We start from the raw sequence: 15,727 nt of genomic DNA, 5'->3' as shown, positions 1-15,727 counted from the left end.
CAGTTCTGGGCTTCTGTTTTGCTCCTTGGATGTCAGATTTCACTAACTGTGCGTTATTAGAATGTGTTGTGTCTAAGCAACTGGAAAAAAACTGCAACCAATTAACCAATCACCGCCCCCCATACCAAACCAGCCCGGCCCCCTCACCTGTGTAGTGTCCTCCGTGCATGCCTCCATGGTGGTTACACACGGCGTACAGATCGTACAGGTAGTTCGGAGGCAGGCCCATCTCCGGGTGCTGGGGGGCCGCGCCGGGGGCCTGCTTCCAGGCCGCGGGGGGCCAGGGCCCCAGGCTCCTCGTGCTCTGGCTCCTTTTCACCACGTGGGGGGCCATGTCCAGCCCGGCCAGGGGGAAGCGCACCAGGGTGGACAGCTTGTTGCGCCGCTCGCCCACCTGGCGGAAGCGCTTGAGGTGGAGGATGAGGATGTCGGGCAGAGTCCACAGGCTCATCTTCACCATGCCCTGCTGCGGCTGCTTGCAGTGAGGGCAGTTCCACGCGTCGTCCGGCGCCAACTGGTGGGCGAAGCGGGGAAAGGGTTTTTCGTTAGGCAGAAAAAGTGAGTTTAGATTGGGGGGGGGGGGGGGACAAATCTTTTTTATGGGAATGTTATTGGGCATTGTTAGACTTTGGTGAAAGGGCGACCAGGAGTTGTTATTGTCCGACAGCTGGACGTTCGTTCCAGTAACCTCCATGGTCAGACTGACGGATTCTGACTCCCCCCCCGCCCCCCAGTACAAGTAATTTCACTTTCCCCCAGTGTGAGACGAGCGCAGGTCACCCTCCCCCTCAGCCCAGCCTGGGGTGACCTACAGCGGGGTACGACTCCTCCACGCTCCCCGTCTGTAGCCTGATCCCCACTCCCGCCCTGCTAGCCACCCAGCCACTCTCATCCCCAGACTTCATTAGACAGTTACAGCATGACTCCACGTTGAGTGGCTTTCAGAACAGCCTCACAACCGTCAGCGGGTGAGAGAGTGGGTGGTAAGAAACCGCTGAAGTGGATGGCTGTAATTAAGAACATTAACGTTTTTTACGTAATAGGGGGTAAAAGTCTGAAAAGCTACCGCTCGTACAGTTAGCGTATTACAACCAAGCATGACACCAGAGATAAGCTTTCAAAGTCAGAATGTCATCATCATTTTGAGTCTGACAGGCTCAAATCCAGAAATAGCTACAATATTATTGTGTGGTCATGCATTGCGTATGTTTGGTTTGTATTGCAATGCACACTGTGGAGTATTTTTTTGTACTTCAATAGTCTTATATGTGTTGTCATCTTACATGCTTATCTAAAATGTACACAGTATGAAACGTATGGTTTACTTTGTTATGATGTTTTGTCATTACATATATAACATTACATTAGTGTTATTATTTACATGAATATAACATCATAGAAATTCTCCTTTTCGAATTCTCACAATGTCTCCCAATAAGTTACTGTGTAAGAAGGATGTTATTATGAGGATGTGTCAATAAAGGGCTTGTGATTTTTAGATTTGTTGTGAGGTGGTACCAATTCTGGTTTACGTGTGTTGTGAGGCGTGTCCAGCTCCCGTGTACGTGTGTTGTGAGGCGTGTCCAGCTCCCGTGTACGTGTGTTGTGAGGCGTGTCCAGCTCCCGTGTACGTGTGTTGTGAGGCGTGTCCAGCTCCCGTGTACGTGTGTTGTGAGGCGTGTCCAGCTCCCGTGTACGTGTGTTGTGAGGCGTGTCCAGCTCCCGTGTACGTGTGTTGTGAGGCGTGTCCAGCTCCCGTGTACGTGTGTTGTGAGGCGTGTCCAGCTCCCGTGTACGTGTGTTGTGAGGCGTGTCCAGCTCCCGTGTACGTGTGTTGTGAGGCGTGTCCAGCTCCCGTGTACGTGTGTTGTGAGGCGTCACCTGTTCCTCTTTGGTGTAGAGCTGGAAGCACTCGTCCAGGGTGCAGCTGTGCTGCTGCAGGTGCTGCTGCTGCTGGCTCCTGACGCTCTCTGCATCCTTCACCACCTCCTCCTGGATGTTCCCAAACAGGCTGTGTGGAGCACACACACACACACGTGAACGAACACACACATGAGCACACACACGCACATGAACACACGTAGACACACACGCACTCGCACATGAACACGCGCACACACATGAACACACACACAGACACACAGGCAGTACTTTAATTAGCACGCTAATTTGTCTCAGTGTTACGAATGCTAATGGCGAGGGAGCGTACGTGTGCGTGCGTGCGAGCTCCTCCTGTAGATTTGGAACACTCACCATTCTTTAATCTTGTTGTCCCATTCGATGACAAGCTTCACGTGAGGAGGGCCGCCTGGGCCCGTGAACTTCAGCGCTCTACACAAAACACACACAGGGTCTGCTTCAGTCACTGCAAACACGCCTTCGCGTGCGCGCATGCACACACACCGACCCAAGAAAGACGCCGCTCGCCGCCGCGAGTCCCCGTTTCGTTTGTGGTTCGGCAACGTTCAAGTCTCTTGTGACGTGTTAGTACGTACTCATACGACGTCACATTCTCCCTCTGTGCAGTGTTGACGGGAGACCATGAGCGCGGTACGGCGCTTAACAAATTCAAATGGGATGGTTGTTTGTTCTCGGCGCACGTGATTAATGACTCTTGCCAACGCGTTTTGCAAAAGCTATTACGGTGAGGTCTATGTCAAACTTGTAACCCCTTTCCGTCAATTTCGCCAAACATCAGCATTCTGAATGGTTAAATTGTTGATCGGGAGGGGGGGGGGTTCAAGCATGGTTAAACTTCAAGAATGAAAATGCAGGATGTCTGTCTGTGAACTAAATTTGATAAATGAAAACCCGTCGTTGAATTGGGTCTTTGGACGACTGCCCAGATGAGCAGTTCTATAATATTCCACTAGATGTCGGGGTTCCATACGAAATAAATAACCTCTACTGGTGCAGTGCCAGCAGGCAGCCATAGCCTATGTACAGTATGTAGGTAAAGAGTCGGGCAAATATAGATATGGAATATATAACGACATTTCTGTCTCTGAAAGTTTGTCTCTTTGGCAATGTAAAGGGAGTTTCGAAAAGTCGGCATCTCTCTTCATCTTGAAAGACTGAGGAAACACGGCGGGCTTCTCTGAGGTACAAATACACGAGGGAGGGAGAGTCTCCCCATCCGAGGATTGAGAATAAACTCAGTGTCAGAATACGGCTTCTTAAAGAGGACTCCACTGGGTATCTCTGTGTGTGTGTGTGTGTGCGTGTCTATGTGGGAGAGAAATCGACAGGTTGAGTAAAACAAAGTATGTGCGTTTGCATGTAAGGGAGAGAGAGGGGTGGTGGTGGGGGTTGGGGAGACAGAGAGATGGAAAGGGAGCTAGTCAAAGAGACAGAAAGTGTGTCTGTGATGCTCTCACTCTCCCCCTCTCCCTCTCTCTCTCTCGTCCCGAAGTGAGCGAGCGCTCGTTTGACTCCCGCGCGCCCGAGGAAGGTCACCGTCCCAGAGGCAACACCCAGCTAATGATAAACACACCCCTCCTACATCAACCAGCCCCACCCCGCCCGCCCGCCCGCCCGCCCCCCTTCCACCTGCAGGTGCACGGTCGGTGTTATGATCTATTATGCGTTCCCCGTAATACCCCTGATGCATCACCGGCTCCCACAGGGAAGCCAGGCACACGGAATAGCATTAGAAAGTCTTGGGTTTCGACTCACGGATCGTGGGAGCAGACGTCTCCCCGAAGCCTGTCACCGTGTGAAATACGACGAGGCCTCCCAACGCGCGGAAAGTCAAACAGCAAGTCATTGTTTTCGGGGATTGGGAGTCGAGGCCGCGGCGCCCCCCAGATTTACCCTGACAGGCCGCTTCGTTTCCTTCGCTTAATTGCGATGGTTTCGGCGCGGATGTTAGGGGTGGTGGGGACGGCGCGAGGACGTGGAGGGAATTAATAAGGCTTTTATCTTCGCCGCGGCTTGGCTGTCGGAAGGGGGATGTGAAAAACGGCTCCGGATAGAGGGAGCGGGGTCAATGAGTGCATGTACATACCGGAGGGGGGGGAACCCATAAACTAATTAGAACTCAGTTTCTTCTTCGAAGCGATATACACTGTGCCGTCCAATCGGCAGTCACTGCCAGACACACACACGCATACATATGTCGTACGGAATATACAATCCCCATAGCAGCGCCTTGTTACTTGTCTGTCACGGATTTCAAGTCCTTTCTGAGCAGTCCTACTCCAAGGCCCTGTTCTCAGAAGATCAATACCACTTCATTTCTTTATTCTAGCCCTTCTAGAACCCGAAAGAAGGACTTGAAATGGGTTTTACGGCCACTTTGTGCCCCCGAAAGAGAAGTAAAAAGAACAGTAAGTCTGAGACACGCACGCACACCCAGACACACACACACACACAGATAGATTCCCTTAGGCACTGGTGGGTGGCGGTCAGATAGTTCCCCCCTCTCCTCTGTGGAACTGGACCTGGTAGCGCCCGCCCACCCCCACCCCATTGGCCCTTTCTCCCTCACCTGTCAGTCATACCAGGAAGGGCTGCTCGCTGAGGAGAGCGTGGCTGTGATGACACCTCTGCTCAGTGTGAATGGAAGTGTCCGCCCCTACACACACCCCCTCCATCTCCTCTATGTGCATCAGAAGTGCAGCGCATCATTTGTGGCCCAATGTTTCCATGCCGGGCATCTCCTTTCCAATGGCCTCCAGGCCGGAGAAAGCGTTGTGCTTTTTGTTGTATGTTGATGTGGTATCTGGCTTCTGTGGATTTGGTCCTGTGCTCTCCAATAACCAATCCGAGTTTGTGCCTACAAATTCCTATGGATTTATTACAAAGGGACAATAAACTCGGAAATGAAGCCCGTATTGACCAATGCCCTCCCTCCCTCCCGCTCTCTCTCTCTGTCTCTCTTTCTCTCTCTCCCTCTCTGTCTCTCTCTCTTCTTTCTCTCCGTCCCTCTCGGTCTCTCTCTCCATCTACGTGGTCGATTCTCTCGGGCCATCTCCTCCACATGCTCCCCCAATCCCCCCACCCCACCCCTTCCCCCCACCCTACCCCCAGTCCCCCAATCCCCCCACCCCTTCCCCCCACCCTACCCCCAGTCCCCCAATCCCCCCACCCTACCCCCAGTCCCCCAATCCCCCCACCCCTTCCCCCCACCCTACCCCCAGTCCCCCAATCCCCCCACCCCTTCCCCCCACTCTACCCCCAGTCCCCCAATCCCCCCACCCCTTCCCCCCACCCTACCCCCAGTCCCGAAATCCCCCCATGTGTGTTTTTGCCTGGTATCCCAGCTCCCCATCAAGCCTCCAGCAGAAATCCCACCCCGGCCACAGCCGCCCCACACACTGCTCTCACGGGGAGCCTGGTCCACCATAATCCAATCTCCTCCCATACCTGAAACCGCCTGCCTCCGGCTATAACATGTCTCCAGGAACATCGTGTTCGACATGATGCGGAGAAAGAGACAAGACAAATGCAATTACTTCCATATGTAATACTTTTTGGTACGGCCAACTGTGCACAGGGGGTCACACTCCTTGCATGCGAGAGTATGAAAAATGAATTTGATGTAGTTGTATTGTTGGCGGGAAGAAACCAATATGTCGGAGAGATGAGGACCAGACAAAGTGGCTCTCCGGCTCGGAGGAATAACATAATTACAAAGCGGCGTCACTGGACATGTGTACTATATTTGCTTTACCGCATTGTCGTTCAAGGATGTTCCAGTGGTATAAATTGTCAGGGCTCTTTAAAATGTCCAGTACCTCCGTTCTTTTCAGCAGAGACAACAATGTTATGTTCCAGTTACTCCGAGTTTACGTATGCCTGTGCAGATGAAGAACGCCGATGTCAAAACATCTCAAATAACCTTTACATAAATGGTGCATCTTTATAGACAGAGCGGCAAGAGTCAACGGTGGAAAGGCAGGGTTGAAAGAAGTCAGATTGAGTAATGTAAAGTTGTAACTGGTAATTACATTTCAGTTAAAAAAACGGCTCAAAAGACACACACCCGCACACACACACAGACACACACACAGACACAGACACACTCTCTTTCCATCATCATCTAGCAAATGACCTAACTTCCCCGTCCTCCAGAGCCCTGGAACAGCACGCCACCATACTGCTGTAGGTCCACAGCACAGCAGAGCACGGCTCGCGTGCCGAGTGCCTGTGCCCAACGTCTCTCACCCCGCTCCATCACCGAGCAAATAAAGTCTCTTATCGTCACGCCGCGGCCGCTATCTACGCCTCTTCTAATCCTCTCTCAGCTCGTTGGCCTTTCGGAAGGCTCTGGAAGCTTTCAAAGAACGTGCACGAGACGTCCTCTCGATGGGGCGCGTGCCGCTTCTTGGCGCCGAGCGATATCGAGGCTCGTTTTTTTGGGGGGGGCGGGGGGCTTCTTTGCGACGGGCTGCGCGTTCGCCGATGTTTCACGGCAGAGAAAGACGCGAGCGGCAGAGATACAGAGAGAGGGAAAAACTGCCACGCCAACCAATGGGACGGCTGGACCGACGCGAGGCACTTCCGACGTTACCTGTCCACGGCAGGGTGGTAGAGCGGCCGACTGTCCTGTGGAGACAGGTAGCTGTACGCCGCAGACACTCCCACCACTCGTATCTTGAACAGCACCCCTGCATTCTGTAGGGAGACAACACGGAGGGCAAGACGTTAACATTTCAAACGGGACCTAAAAAGAGAAAACCTTCCAATTTCCATCCATTCACACGTCTGGTTTGCTAATGAACCGCTAGCGATGCTTGCCCCGGCTGTTTAAGTGACTGGAATCCCGTTCCCTCTCTTACAGGTACCAGACACAACAACAGCGTTGTTGACACTACTCTTTCCGCGTCGTAGCAGGGCAGCTCTGCCCCTTGACTGAGGAAGTTGTGAGGTGTGTCAGGTGTTTTCTAAGGCTCTTTGGATGCCCTGAAAGACACTGACAGAGTTGTTAGAGAGAGGAGAGAAGAATCACGTTCCTAATAGACTCATTTCGAACAGGGCCTACAAGAGAATGGAGCGGCAGCAGAGCAGAAAGAAAAATAAATGAGGTTGTTAATAGGACCTAACCCGCAAATGAAAATGGCGAGGTCTTTTGTTTTGCGACACAGGCTCTCACATGTGCCGTTCTGAACTTATCTGAGGTAGATAGGTAGGGACCGTAATGAACTGGAGAACACGGGCTAAAGGCTAAGGGGCCGGGTGAGTCATCGCTCGAAAGTTTAAGTGAGTTTCAAGCAAGGGGAGAAACTTATTTTCCTCAAGGTGGTGTCAATAAGGTTGAGTCGAGTGTGTGACAGTGTGTTGGTGTGAGTGAAGGTATGTTGGTGTGTGTCAAGTTCTGGTGACACACTTTAGTGTGTCAAGCAGAGAATATGATGGAAAACAAAACATAGAGATGTTTTAGTAAGAGAGATTTATTTGCTAAATGGCTGGCCTAGATTTGCCTATAAAACCACTATCAAAAGACCCACGGACATCTCCACAGGTAGCGTTTCCAAGCGAGACGGTTGTCACGCCATGACAGGCTCTACCAGTAACTCCCCAGAGTATTTCATCCCTCGGTATGGCACCGGAACGTTCCGGTAACAGGCTGTAGAAAGCCCAGGGTTAAAACCGACAGAGCATTTCATCTACAGCGAGGCATCTGGTGAGATCCAAAAACGCCCTTATGAACACATGAATGTGTGACCCCTGACCCCCTCCCTACGTAATGATGAAAAAACATATCCAGCCATGTTGGGTCAAAACAGGAAGAAGCCCGAGCCGTCAGGAGTCAGTTGGTGTGAGCCAAAGCTAGTTAGCTCAGTTCCGTGTCTGGCTGTGACGAGATGTGCATACCGATGCAGAGTTCAAGGGAAGGTCGGGCCTGCGCCGGTACAGGGAATGAACACGAACAGCTTAGAAGACGACCAGTCTTCGCATGGGGAGGATTGGTCTATGTGGTCAGTGGGATATTAGAAGAACTTGTTTTTAGCAATCAGAAGATGATTTTGACTTTGACGGTGACTTTGATGTAAATAATCCACCATATTGTTATTTTCTATATCCGCAACTACTATCATCTAAAACTAATCCCGGGGATTCTAATTCACAGAAGTTCATTTTCCTGTTTAGCATCAAATTGTGTTGACATACTGCAAGAGCAGTTTTCAGAAACCTACTGGGGGCGCCATTGCATCTTATCACAAATCACCTCATGTACAAAACAAACAAGAATGACATAATATTGACTGAGGTATGAGTCTATCGGTCAACACCAGATGGTTTTTACCCTTAACCTGACCGGTCCCACAGCAGTTTGCCACCTTTAATTCCAATTGACTTCAAGTTCAATAAGACCCAAAGTGGCTGTGGATGAAAGAAGGGCGAGCACTTAACGAGGGCTGGGAAAACTGCAAAGTTGAGCCAGGTCCTGTTGCTGAGATACGCATCAGACGACAGCAGGTTGGAGAAGGTATTTCCTTGTCCGGGGCTTATCGGGGCTAAGGCCTACCTGAGACTTTGAGCCTGAAGTCTGTTTGCCCTGGATAAAACCCTCCTCAGACACAGCACCGTCGCCATGGCATCTCCCATAGTGACTACACAGCCCACACTGGACTGAGAGTGTGTATAAGGGTTGGTCAGGGTGATGGTCTCAGGTTGGGTGGGGGGTTGGGTGGGGGTTTAGGTGGGGGTTTAGGTGGGGGGTTAGGTGGGGGGTTAGATCGGGGGTTAGATGGGGGGTTAGGTGGGGGGTTAAGTGGGGGGTTTGGTGGGGGTTAGATGGGGGGTTAGGTGGGGGTAAGGTGAGGGGTTAGGTGGGGGGTTAGGTGGGGGTTAGGTGGGGGGTTAGGTGGGGGTAAGGTGGGGGGTTTGGTGGGGGTTAGATGGGGGGTTAGGTGGGGGTAAGGTGGGGGGTTAGGTGGAGGGTTAGGTGGGGGGTTAGGTGGGGGTAAGGTGGGGGGTTTGGTGGGGGTTAGGTGGGGGGTTAGGTGGGGGGTTAGTTGGGGGTAAGGTGGGGGGTTAGGTGGAGGTTAGGTGGGGGGTTTGGTGGGGGTTAGGTGGTGGGTTAGGTGGGGGTAAGGTGGGGGGTTAGGTGAGGTTAGGTGGGGGTTAGATGGGGGGTTAGGTGGGGGGTTAGGTGGGGGTAAGGTGGGGGGTTAGGTGGGGGGTTAGGTGGGGGTTAGGTGGGGGTAAGGTGGGGGGGTTAGGTGGAGGTTAGGTGGGGGGTTTGGTGGGGGTTAGATGGGGGGTTAGGTGGAGGTTAGGTGGGGGGTTTGGTGGGGGTTAGGTGGGGGTTAGGTGGGGGTAAGGTGGGGGTTAGGTGGAGGGTTAGGTGGGGGTAAGGTGGAGGTTAGGTGGGGGGTTAGGTGGAGGTTAGGTGGGGGGTTTGGTGGGGGTTAGGTGGGGGGTTAGGTGGGGGGTTAGGTGGTGGGTTAGGTGGGGGGTTAGGTGGGGGGTTAGGTGGTGGGTTAGGTGGGGGGTTAGGTGGGGGGTTAGGTGGTGGGTTAGGTGGGGGGTTAGGTGGGGGGTTAGGTGGGGGTAAGGTAGGGGGTTAGGTGGGGGGTTAGGTGGGGGGGTTGTGGTGACGCTACATCATTCAAGGAACAAGCGCCCTTTCTAAAAATCCAAAAAGATGGCTTGTCAACCTCCAACCAGAATGTCAAAAGCTCCCAGTGTGTTACCAAGGTGCGCGGGTGGCGAGTTAACTATGCGAACCGACTCCCTGCTCTGTGGAATTGGAATCAAAACCCAGCGCGTGTAGATAATTACTCTGCTGCAAGTTCCCCAGCCTCTTCACGGGCTTGACGGGCTCTCACGTTATCAGCCGTGTCAGGGTGGCTGTGTGTGCTGCCGCCCCAAACACACTGGGTGAGAAAAGAGAGACTGGAGATGGTTCCCAACCCCTGCCTCTCCAGTTTATTGAATGTCTCCCGTTTGGTAATTAAGGGCAATTCGGGTCTCGCTCCGAGTTCAGTTCCCCCCCCCCCTCTTCTTTTTCTCTTTACAAGAAAGTTGTTGAGGACATGAAGGACACACACACGAACACGCACGCACACACACCAGTCATGGAGCACAGGCCGTGTCCAACCTTGTCCATGGAAGTTATCGTACTGTAACTTTGCAGAGGTTAGCTAAAAGATTTGTGTGTCTGTGTGTGTCTGTGTGTGTCTGTGTGTGTGTCTGTGTGTGTCTGTGTGTGTGTCTGTGTGTGTGTCTGTGTGTGTGTCGAGGGAAGTGCAGCCCTACGGTACCTGTGCCTGGGATCCATTGAGCATCAGATAATAGAGTTTGCTGAGGATACTTTGCTGGAGCTGGTCCCAGGAGATGGTCCTGTCTTCTCGCATATGGAAGGGAGGACCAAACCTGGGAGAGAGAGAGAGAGAGAGAGAGAGAGAGAGAGAGAGAGAGAGGGAGGAGGCAGAGAGAGAGAGAGAGAGAGAGAGAGAGAGAGAGCGAGAGAGAGAGAGCGAGAGAGAGAGAGAGAGAGGGAGAGAGAGAGAGAGAGAGAGAGAGAGAGAGAGAGAGAGAGAGAGAGAGAGAGAGAGAGAGGGGGAGGGAGGGAGGGCAGAGCTCATAGCTATGTGGCATTGGAAATGTATTTCAGGCTTGAGTAAATTTTAACTCAGAAAGTCCATTTGGGAATTATACATTTTAATTCCCAAAAGCAGTGTGGATTGAAAAGGGGTTTGTTGTTCAGCGATCCAAGTTGTACAGTTCCCCCCCCCCCCAAAAAATATGTTTTTCACTGAATTAAGACAAATACGTTTGTTTTTAATCCGACGCTTGGGCCACCTTTAAAGAAGTGAAAGCCATAAGCTTCTTTTCTCATCCTCTGCATTGTTCTGTGTCTGACTTTGAATGTGAGTGTGTTTGAGGCCGCGCAGAGTGTGCGAGGGACACATACAAAGAAAATGGCCGAAATTAAGGAACAACAGAATAGTTGGTAGGTCTGTCAACAATTTGCAAGGCTCTCTGTTCTCCTTCATGACAATTCAAAGACTTTTCCAAACCCAATGACATGAAATGAATGTCAAGTTTGCAGGAAATTATCCAATAACGGCGTTTGAACACTTTAAACTTTCATGCTCACCTTTGGTTCAAAAAAAAAAATCTAGGATTACAACATCTATAAAAATGGATCCCATCACTATAACTCCAAATAAGGAACGATGGATTCAAGCAGGATTTGAAGCTACTTTACCCCCCCCCCCCCCCCCCCCCCCAAAAAAAAAAGAAAAACTGATCAAGGTATATTTCTATTTCTTTTGAAATGTAAAAACTTTAAAGGATGTTTAAGATCTGCGGGGGAACCTTCAAGTCTCCAAAATATATTTGGGAACGGATGGAACAGTAACTAGACCGACGAGCGCAAATGCCCTCTCACAACCCGAGTCTTCATCTGAACCGGAACACTCGGGATGGCTGAAACCGATCTCGGCGCCCTAAAATAGCCGACTTCATCAAGAACCATAGAAGGAGATTATAGTGATAACACCACGGTGTGATTGAACTCCACTGCAACAGGCTGGGCCTACTCTCCTTCTGAGCGCGATCAAGAGAGTGGGGGGGGGGGGGGGGGGGGGGGGGGGGAGAGACGAGGTCGAGGGGGAGAGCGAGCGGAAGTAACTGAGTGAAAGATGAAGAGTGAGGATAAGAGGGGCACGGAAAGAGAGAGAGCAGAGGAAGTAGGGAGACAGAGAGCGGGGCGGGGAGATCGAGGTAGAGGGGGAGTGTCGGAGGAGGAGAGGGGGATAGAGGCAGGGAGGGTGAGCGGGAGAGGAACGGGGGGCTTCTGTCAAACGGGCGATCTGGGTCAACCACAGTTGACATCTGCCAGTCAGCGGGTGTAAACAAACAAGAGGCTCCCTGCGGAGGGAGACCGGGGGCTAGACAGGTACTCAAATGTCATCCTGACATTAAGAGGCCTTTCATGGGAATACCCGTCATCTGCCGCCGACTACAACACAGCAGACACACACACTTAGGCACAGGCACACACACACACAGAGATCACGACACTATATATAAGACTGTATATGACAGGGCACAGAACTGACAAGGACCTTTGATTGACAGGTGTGGGCCCCTCTCAGACACACAGCCGGGATTGTCATTGCCACTAAGTTCCGACCTACAGTAGATCAGGAAATGTATCCTCAAGCATGTACCGAACTCTCTATGAACCCAGAGGCTGAAAGGATTCTCTGGAGGTCTATAAATGAGATGGACATTGAATAATTCAATACTATTTACTCGGGCTTTATGTGGCTCCTCTGAAGATTGTTCCAGTAACCCCTCAGTAGAAAAGGGCTGTATTACAGGAACATTTAGAAACAGACAAGCGGACAAACCAACGGATGTCAAACTAAGTAGTAAAAAGGGGTTTTGATGTTCAGACTGGGTTTTGTTGGAGCATGGCAGAGCATAATGTTATCTCATCATTTTTCTCTCTCACAGTAATGAAAGAAAAAAGAAGAAAAAAGTAAAGGACAGAAGTTACAACAACTTCAACTTCAAGATGGTTGACAGTGTGTATGTGTATTTGAAACAGAAATTTGAATCCCACCCAAGCGAAAAGTATACTTCAAGTATAATAATTTAAGTGCAAACATACTTACATGAAGCTGTCAATGAGTACGAATGTACAAAATCAGTAGGCTACATTTTAAGTACACTTCCAATTGTAAAACAAACCCGCTTCCACCAATTCCCACTCACCTGACAGCCTGCTGGCTAGAACCTGCCGTGTTGCAGATCAGGAGGAGGACCTTAGTGGAGCCACCCTGGTCCAGGAACTCCGAGGACAGCGTGCCGGACGGCGGTAACCTTTGACCCTCGGGCCCGGAAGTGTAGGGGGAGGAGGGGAGGCTGTGGTGGTACCCTTGGGGAGGAGAGGTCAGAGGTCAGACACGAAGGACCTGTCCGATTGAGACTTGTTCTACACTGAGCCCCAGCCTACAGAGGAGAGATGACTAAGTGGGCTGAAGGTGGAAGCAGCATGCTAGCCGTGTCCAGCTCTCCCAGGGCTTCAAGCTCGCTAACACTTGTGGACGGCGAGGGGAAACCACACAGTAGCAGAACAAACAGGAAACCAAACAGGCACCGTGCCAAAACACACGACTACAGTCCATGTTTGGCAGCTGAAATCCATGCCAAAGCCAAAGGTTAAATCGTTGACACTACCCGGATCTCAAAACAATCTCTCACAGTGAACATTACAATACAATGGTGCTGTAATCTTGAGCCACTCAGGGGTGTTGTAAAGTATGATGTCGCTACGTGTGTTACCATCAACACAAGTTGATTAACGGCACGTAACTGCTACTGGTGGCACGAACGGAGAGAGCGACACCTCGGTCTCCCGGGCAACGTAAACTCTGACATTATCTGAGGATTAAATTAAACAGGCTTGTTCAAACCCCGCTGTGCAATTAATCACTGTCCGCCGTCAAACTGTACACATACTGACACACACGCACGCACACAACGGCACATTATAGCCTACACTGCGCAACAAGTGAACCCTTTCATTCCACGGAACAGGAAGTAGACTGGTATCACGTCCCCCTACGCTGCCCACGAAGACAGACCCGCTTGAGAGAACGGGCCACGTTCGGAGCCACTAATATGCTCAGCGCCCCGTGGCCTTCAGTAAGCACACTGAAGTGAAGAAGAATTATTTACTGTCACAATGCAAGAACATGGTAATAGCTTTCAGAGTTGCTGTTGACTTCTAATTGCGAAACCAGGGCGCTTAATAGAGTGGAGGGTGACAAGTGTCACCTGGTGGTCCTTCTGACGGCCTGCCAGTCTTTCACTTCCCCCCCCACCCCCCCTCCCCCTCTTTCTCACACAACCTTTTGTATTTGGTCCCAGTCGCCACATTCTCCACCCCACCTCACACACAAACCCTTCCTTTTGTTTTTTTGCACTTCTACCATTATGTCGTTGGAAACTTCTACATGCTCTTCAGTTTGTAAGCCATCCTAAGCCAGAGTCTCCTACCATGAGACAGCAATCATTTAAATGCCATCATTCTAACATCATAGTGATGTTTTCCATAACAGTCCCTCAGTCTGGGCTCAGGGCGTGAAGCTAATGGAGGGTGCCGGCTGTGCTAGTTGGTTCCCTCCTATGAGTGCCTGCTTGTTTAAGTGTGTGTGGCATGTATTGTACAGTAGGTCTGGTTTTTAGCTGAACGCATGTGTGCGAATGTGTCTGGCTACGTGCGTCATGCTGTGTGTGCAGTTCGTGTGTGTGCTTGTGTCTGTGAAGCTTGTGTGTGTGCGTGCATGTGTGCGTGCAGTGTGTGTGTCTGTGAATCTTGTGTGTGTGCATGTGTGTGTGCAGTGTGTGTGCGTCCGTTAGTGTGCAGTGTGTGTGCGTATGTGCAGTGTGTGTGCGCATGCGTATGTGTGTATGTGTTTGTGCAGTGTGTGTGTGTGTGTGCATGTGTGTGTGTGCAGTGTGTGTGTGTGTGTGCAGTGTGTGTGTGCAGTGTGTGTGTGTGTGTTGTCTGCTCCAGACAAGGTCTGAGGGGAGTACCCTCTGCCAGACTCTCATTCTCACCACCGCTCTCCTGTTCTCTCAGAGACAGAGGCAGAGGAGAAGAAAAGGAGTGAGGGAGACAGGGAAGGGGAAGTGGGGGGAGAGAGTAAGATTGAGGGAAGAGAGAGAGACAGAGAGAGAGAGACAGAGAGCATGAAGATAAAGAGATACAGAGGGCAGACCGAAAGGGAGAGGGTACAGAGAGTAAGGGGCAGAGAGATTGTTCTCAGGAGCCTGGCAGTGAGTGTGACAGCTTTAATTAAACAGCTCAGCCCTGTAGAAACGCTCCTTCTGTGCTGCTCTCTTCCTCCCCTCTCTCTCTCTCTCTCTCTCTCTCTCTCTCTCTCTCTCTCTCTCTCTCTCTCTCTCTCTCTCACACTCTCACACTCTCTCTCTCTCTCTCTCTCTCTCACACTCTCCACCTTTATCTCTTCCTCCCACATGTCTCCATCCCCCTCTTTCACCCCCCCCGACCACATACTTTTCTGTCTTTCTGTGTTCATGTTTGTCTCTTTCCTCCTTTCTCCATGCCCCTTGTATTTCTATTTTACCCCTTTCCTCTCCTCCTCTCTCTCTCTTTTCTCCCTCACTTCCTTGTCACTTGAGGCTGTGAGACGGGGCTGTGGGGCTGTGAGGCGAGGCTGTGAGGCTGTGGGGCGGGGCTGTGAGGCTGTGAGGTGGGGCTGTGAGGCTGTGAGGCTGGGCTGTGGGGCTGTGAGGTGGGGCTGTGAGGCTGTGAGGCTGGGCTGTGAGGCTGTTAGGCGGGGCTGTGGGGCTGTGAGGTGGGCTGTGAGGCTGTGAGGCTGGGCTGTGAGGCGGGGCTGTGAGGCTGTGAGGTGGGGCTGTGAGGCTGGGCTGTGAGGCTGTGAGGTGGGGCTGTGAGCTGGGCTGTGAGCTGTGGGGCTGTGAGGCGGGGCTGTGGGGCTGTGAGGCTGTGAGGCTGGGGCTGTGGGGCTTGTGAGGCTGTGAGGTGGGGCTGTGAGGCGAGGCTGTGGGGCTGTGAGGCTGTGAGGTGGGGCAGTGAGGCTGTGAGGCTGGGCTGTGAGGCGAAAGAAGTCAGGAAGTGAACAAAACCAAACTACGACAATTAACATAAACGCAACAACAGAAAACAGTGCATAAAAGACAACAATGTTGGACGGTTCTACACTGCACACATTTCAGAAGACAAAGCTATAGTACACCTGTCTTAACATTTACAAAAAATCTTACATTC

At 51.6% G+C, this 15,727-nt stretch overlaps 1 protein-coding gene across 1 annotated transcript in view; it reads right to left on the bottom strand.

Annotated features, from left to right (window-relative positions):
• usp43a (ubiquitin specific peptidase 43a) overlaps window positions 1–15,727 on the bottom strand; it is a 61,141-nt gene that overhangs the window by 9,440 nt on the left and 35,974 nt on the right. The window contains exons 5-10 of the mRNA XM_062448897.1: window positions 12,682–12,844; window positions 10,215–10,326; window positions 6,515–6,618; window positions 2,254–2,331; window positions 1,882–2,011; window positions 148–514 (exon numbers count right to left, since the gene is read on the bottom strand). Coding sequence (XP_062304881.1) covers window positions 148–514; window positions 1,882–2,011; window positions 2,254–2,331; window positions 6,515–6,618; window positions 10,215–10,326; window positions 12,682–12,844 — 954 coding nt within the window. The remainder of the gene's footprint in view (window positions 1–147; window positions 515–1,881; window positions 2,012–2,253; window positions 2,332–6,514; window positions 6,619–10,214; window positions 10,327–12,681; window positions 12,845–15,727) is intronic.

The sequence above is a fragment of the Osmerus eperlanus genome, chromosome 22 (genome assembly GCF_963692335.1).
Source record: "Osmerus eperlanus chromosome 22, fOsmEpe2.1, whole genome shotgun sequence".
NCBI classification, from domain to species: domain Eukaryota; kingdom Metazoa; phylum Chordata; class Actinopteri; order Osmeriformes; family Osmeridae; genus Osmerus; species Osmerus eperlanus.
Note: the sequence above shows the minus strand (reverse complement) of the source record. Positions and strands in the feature narration are given on the sequence as shown.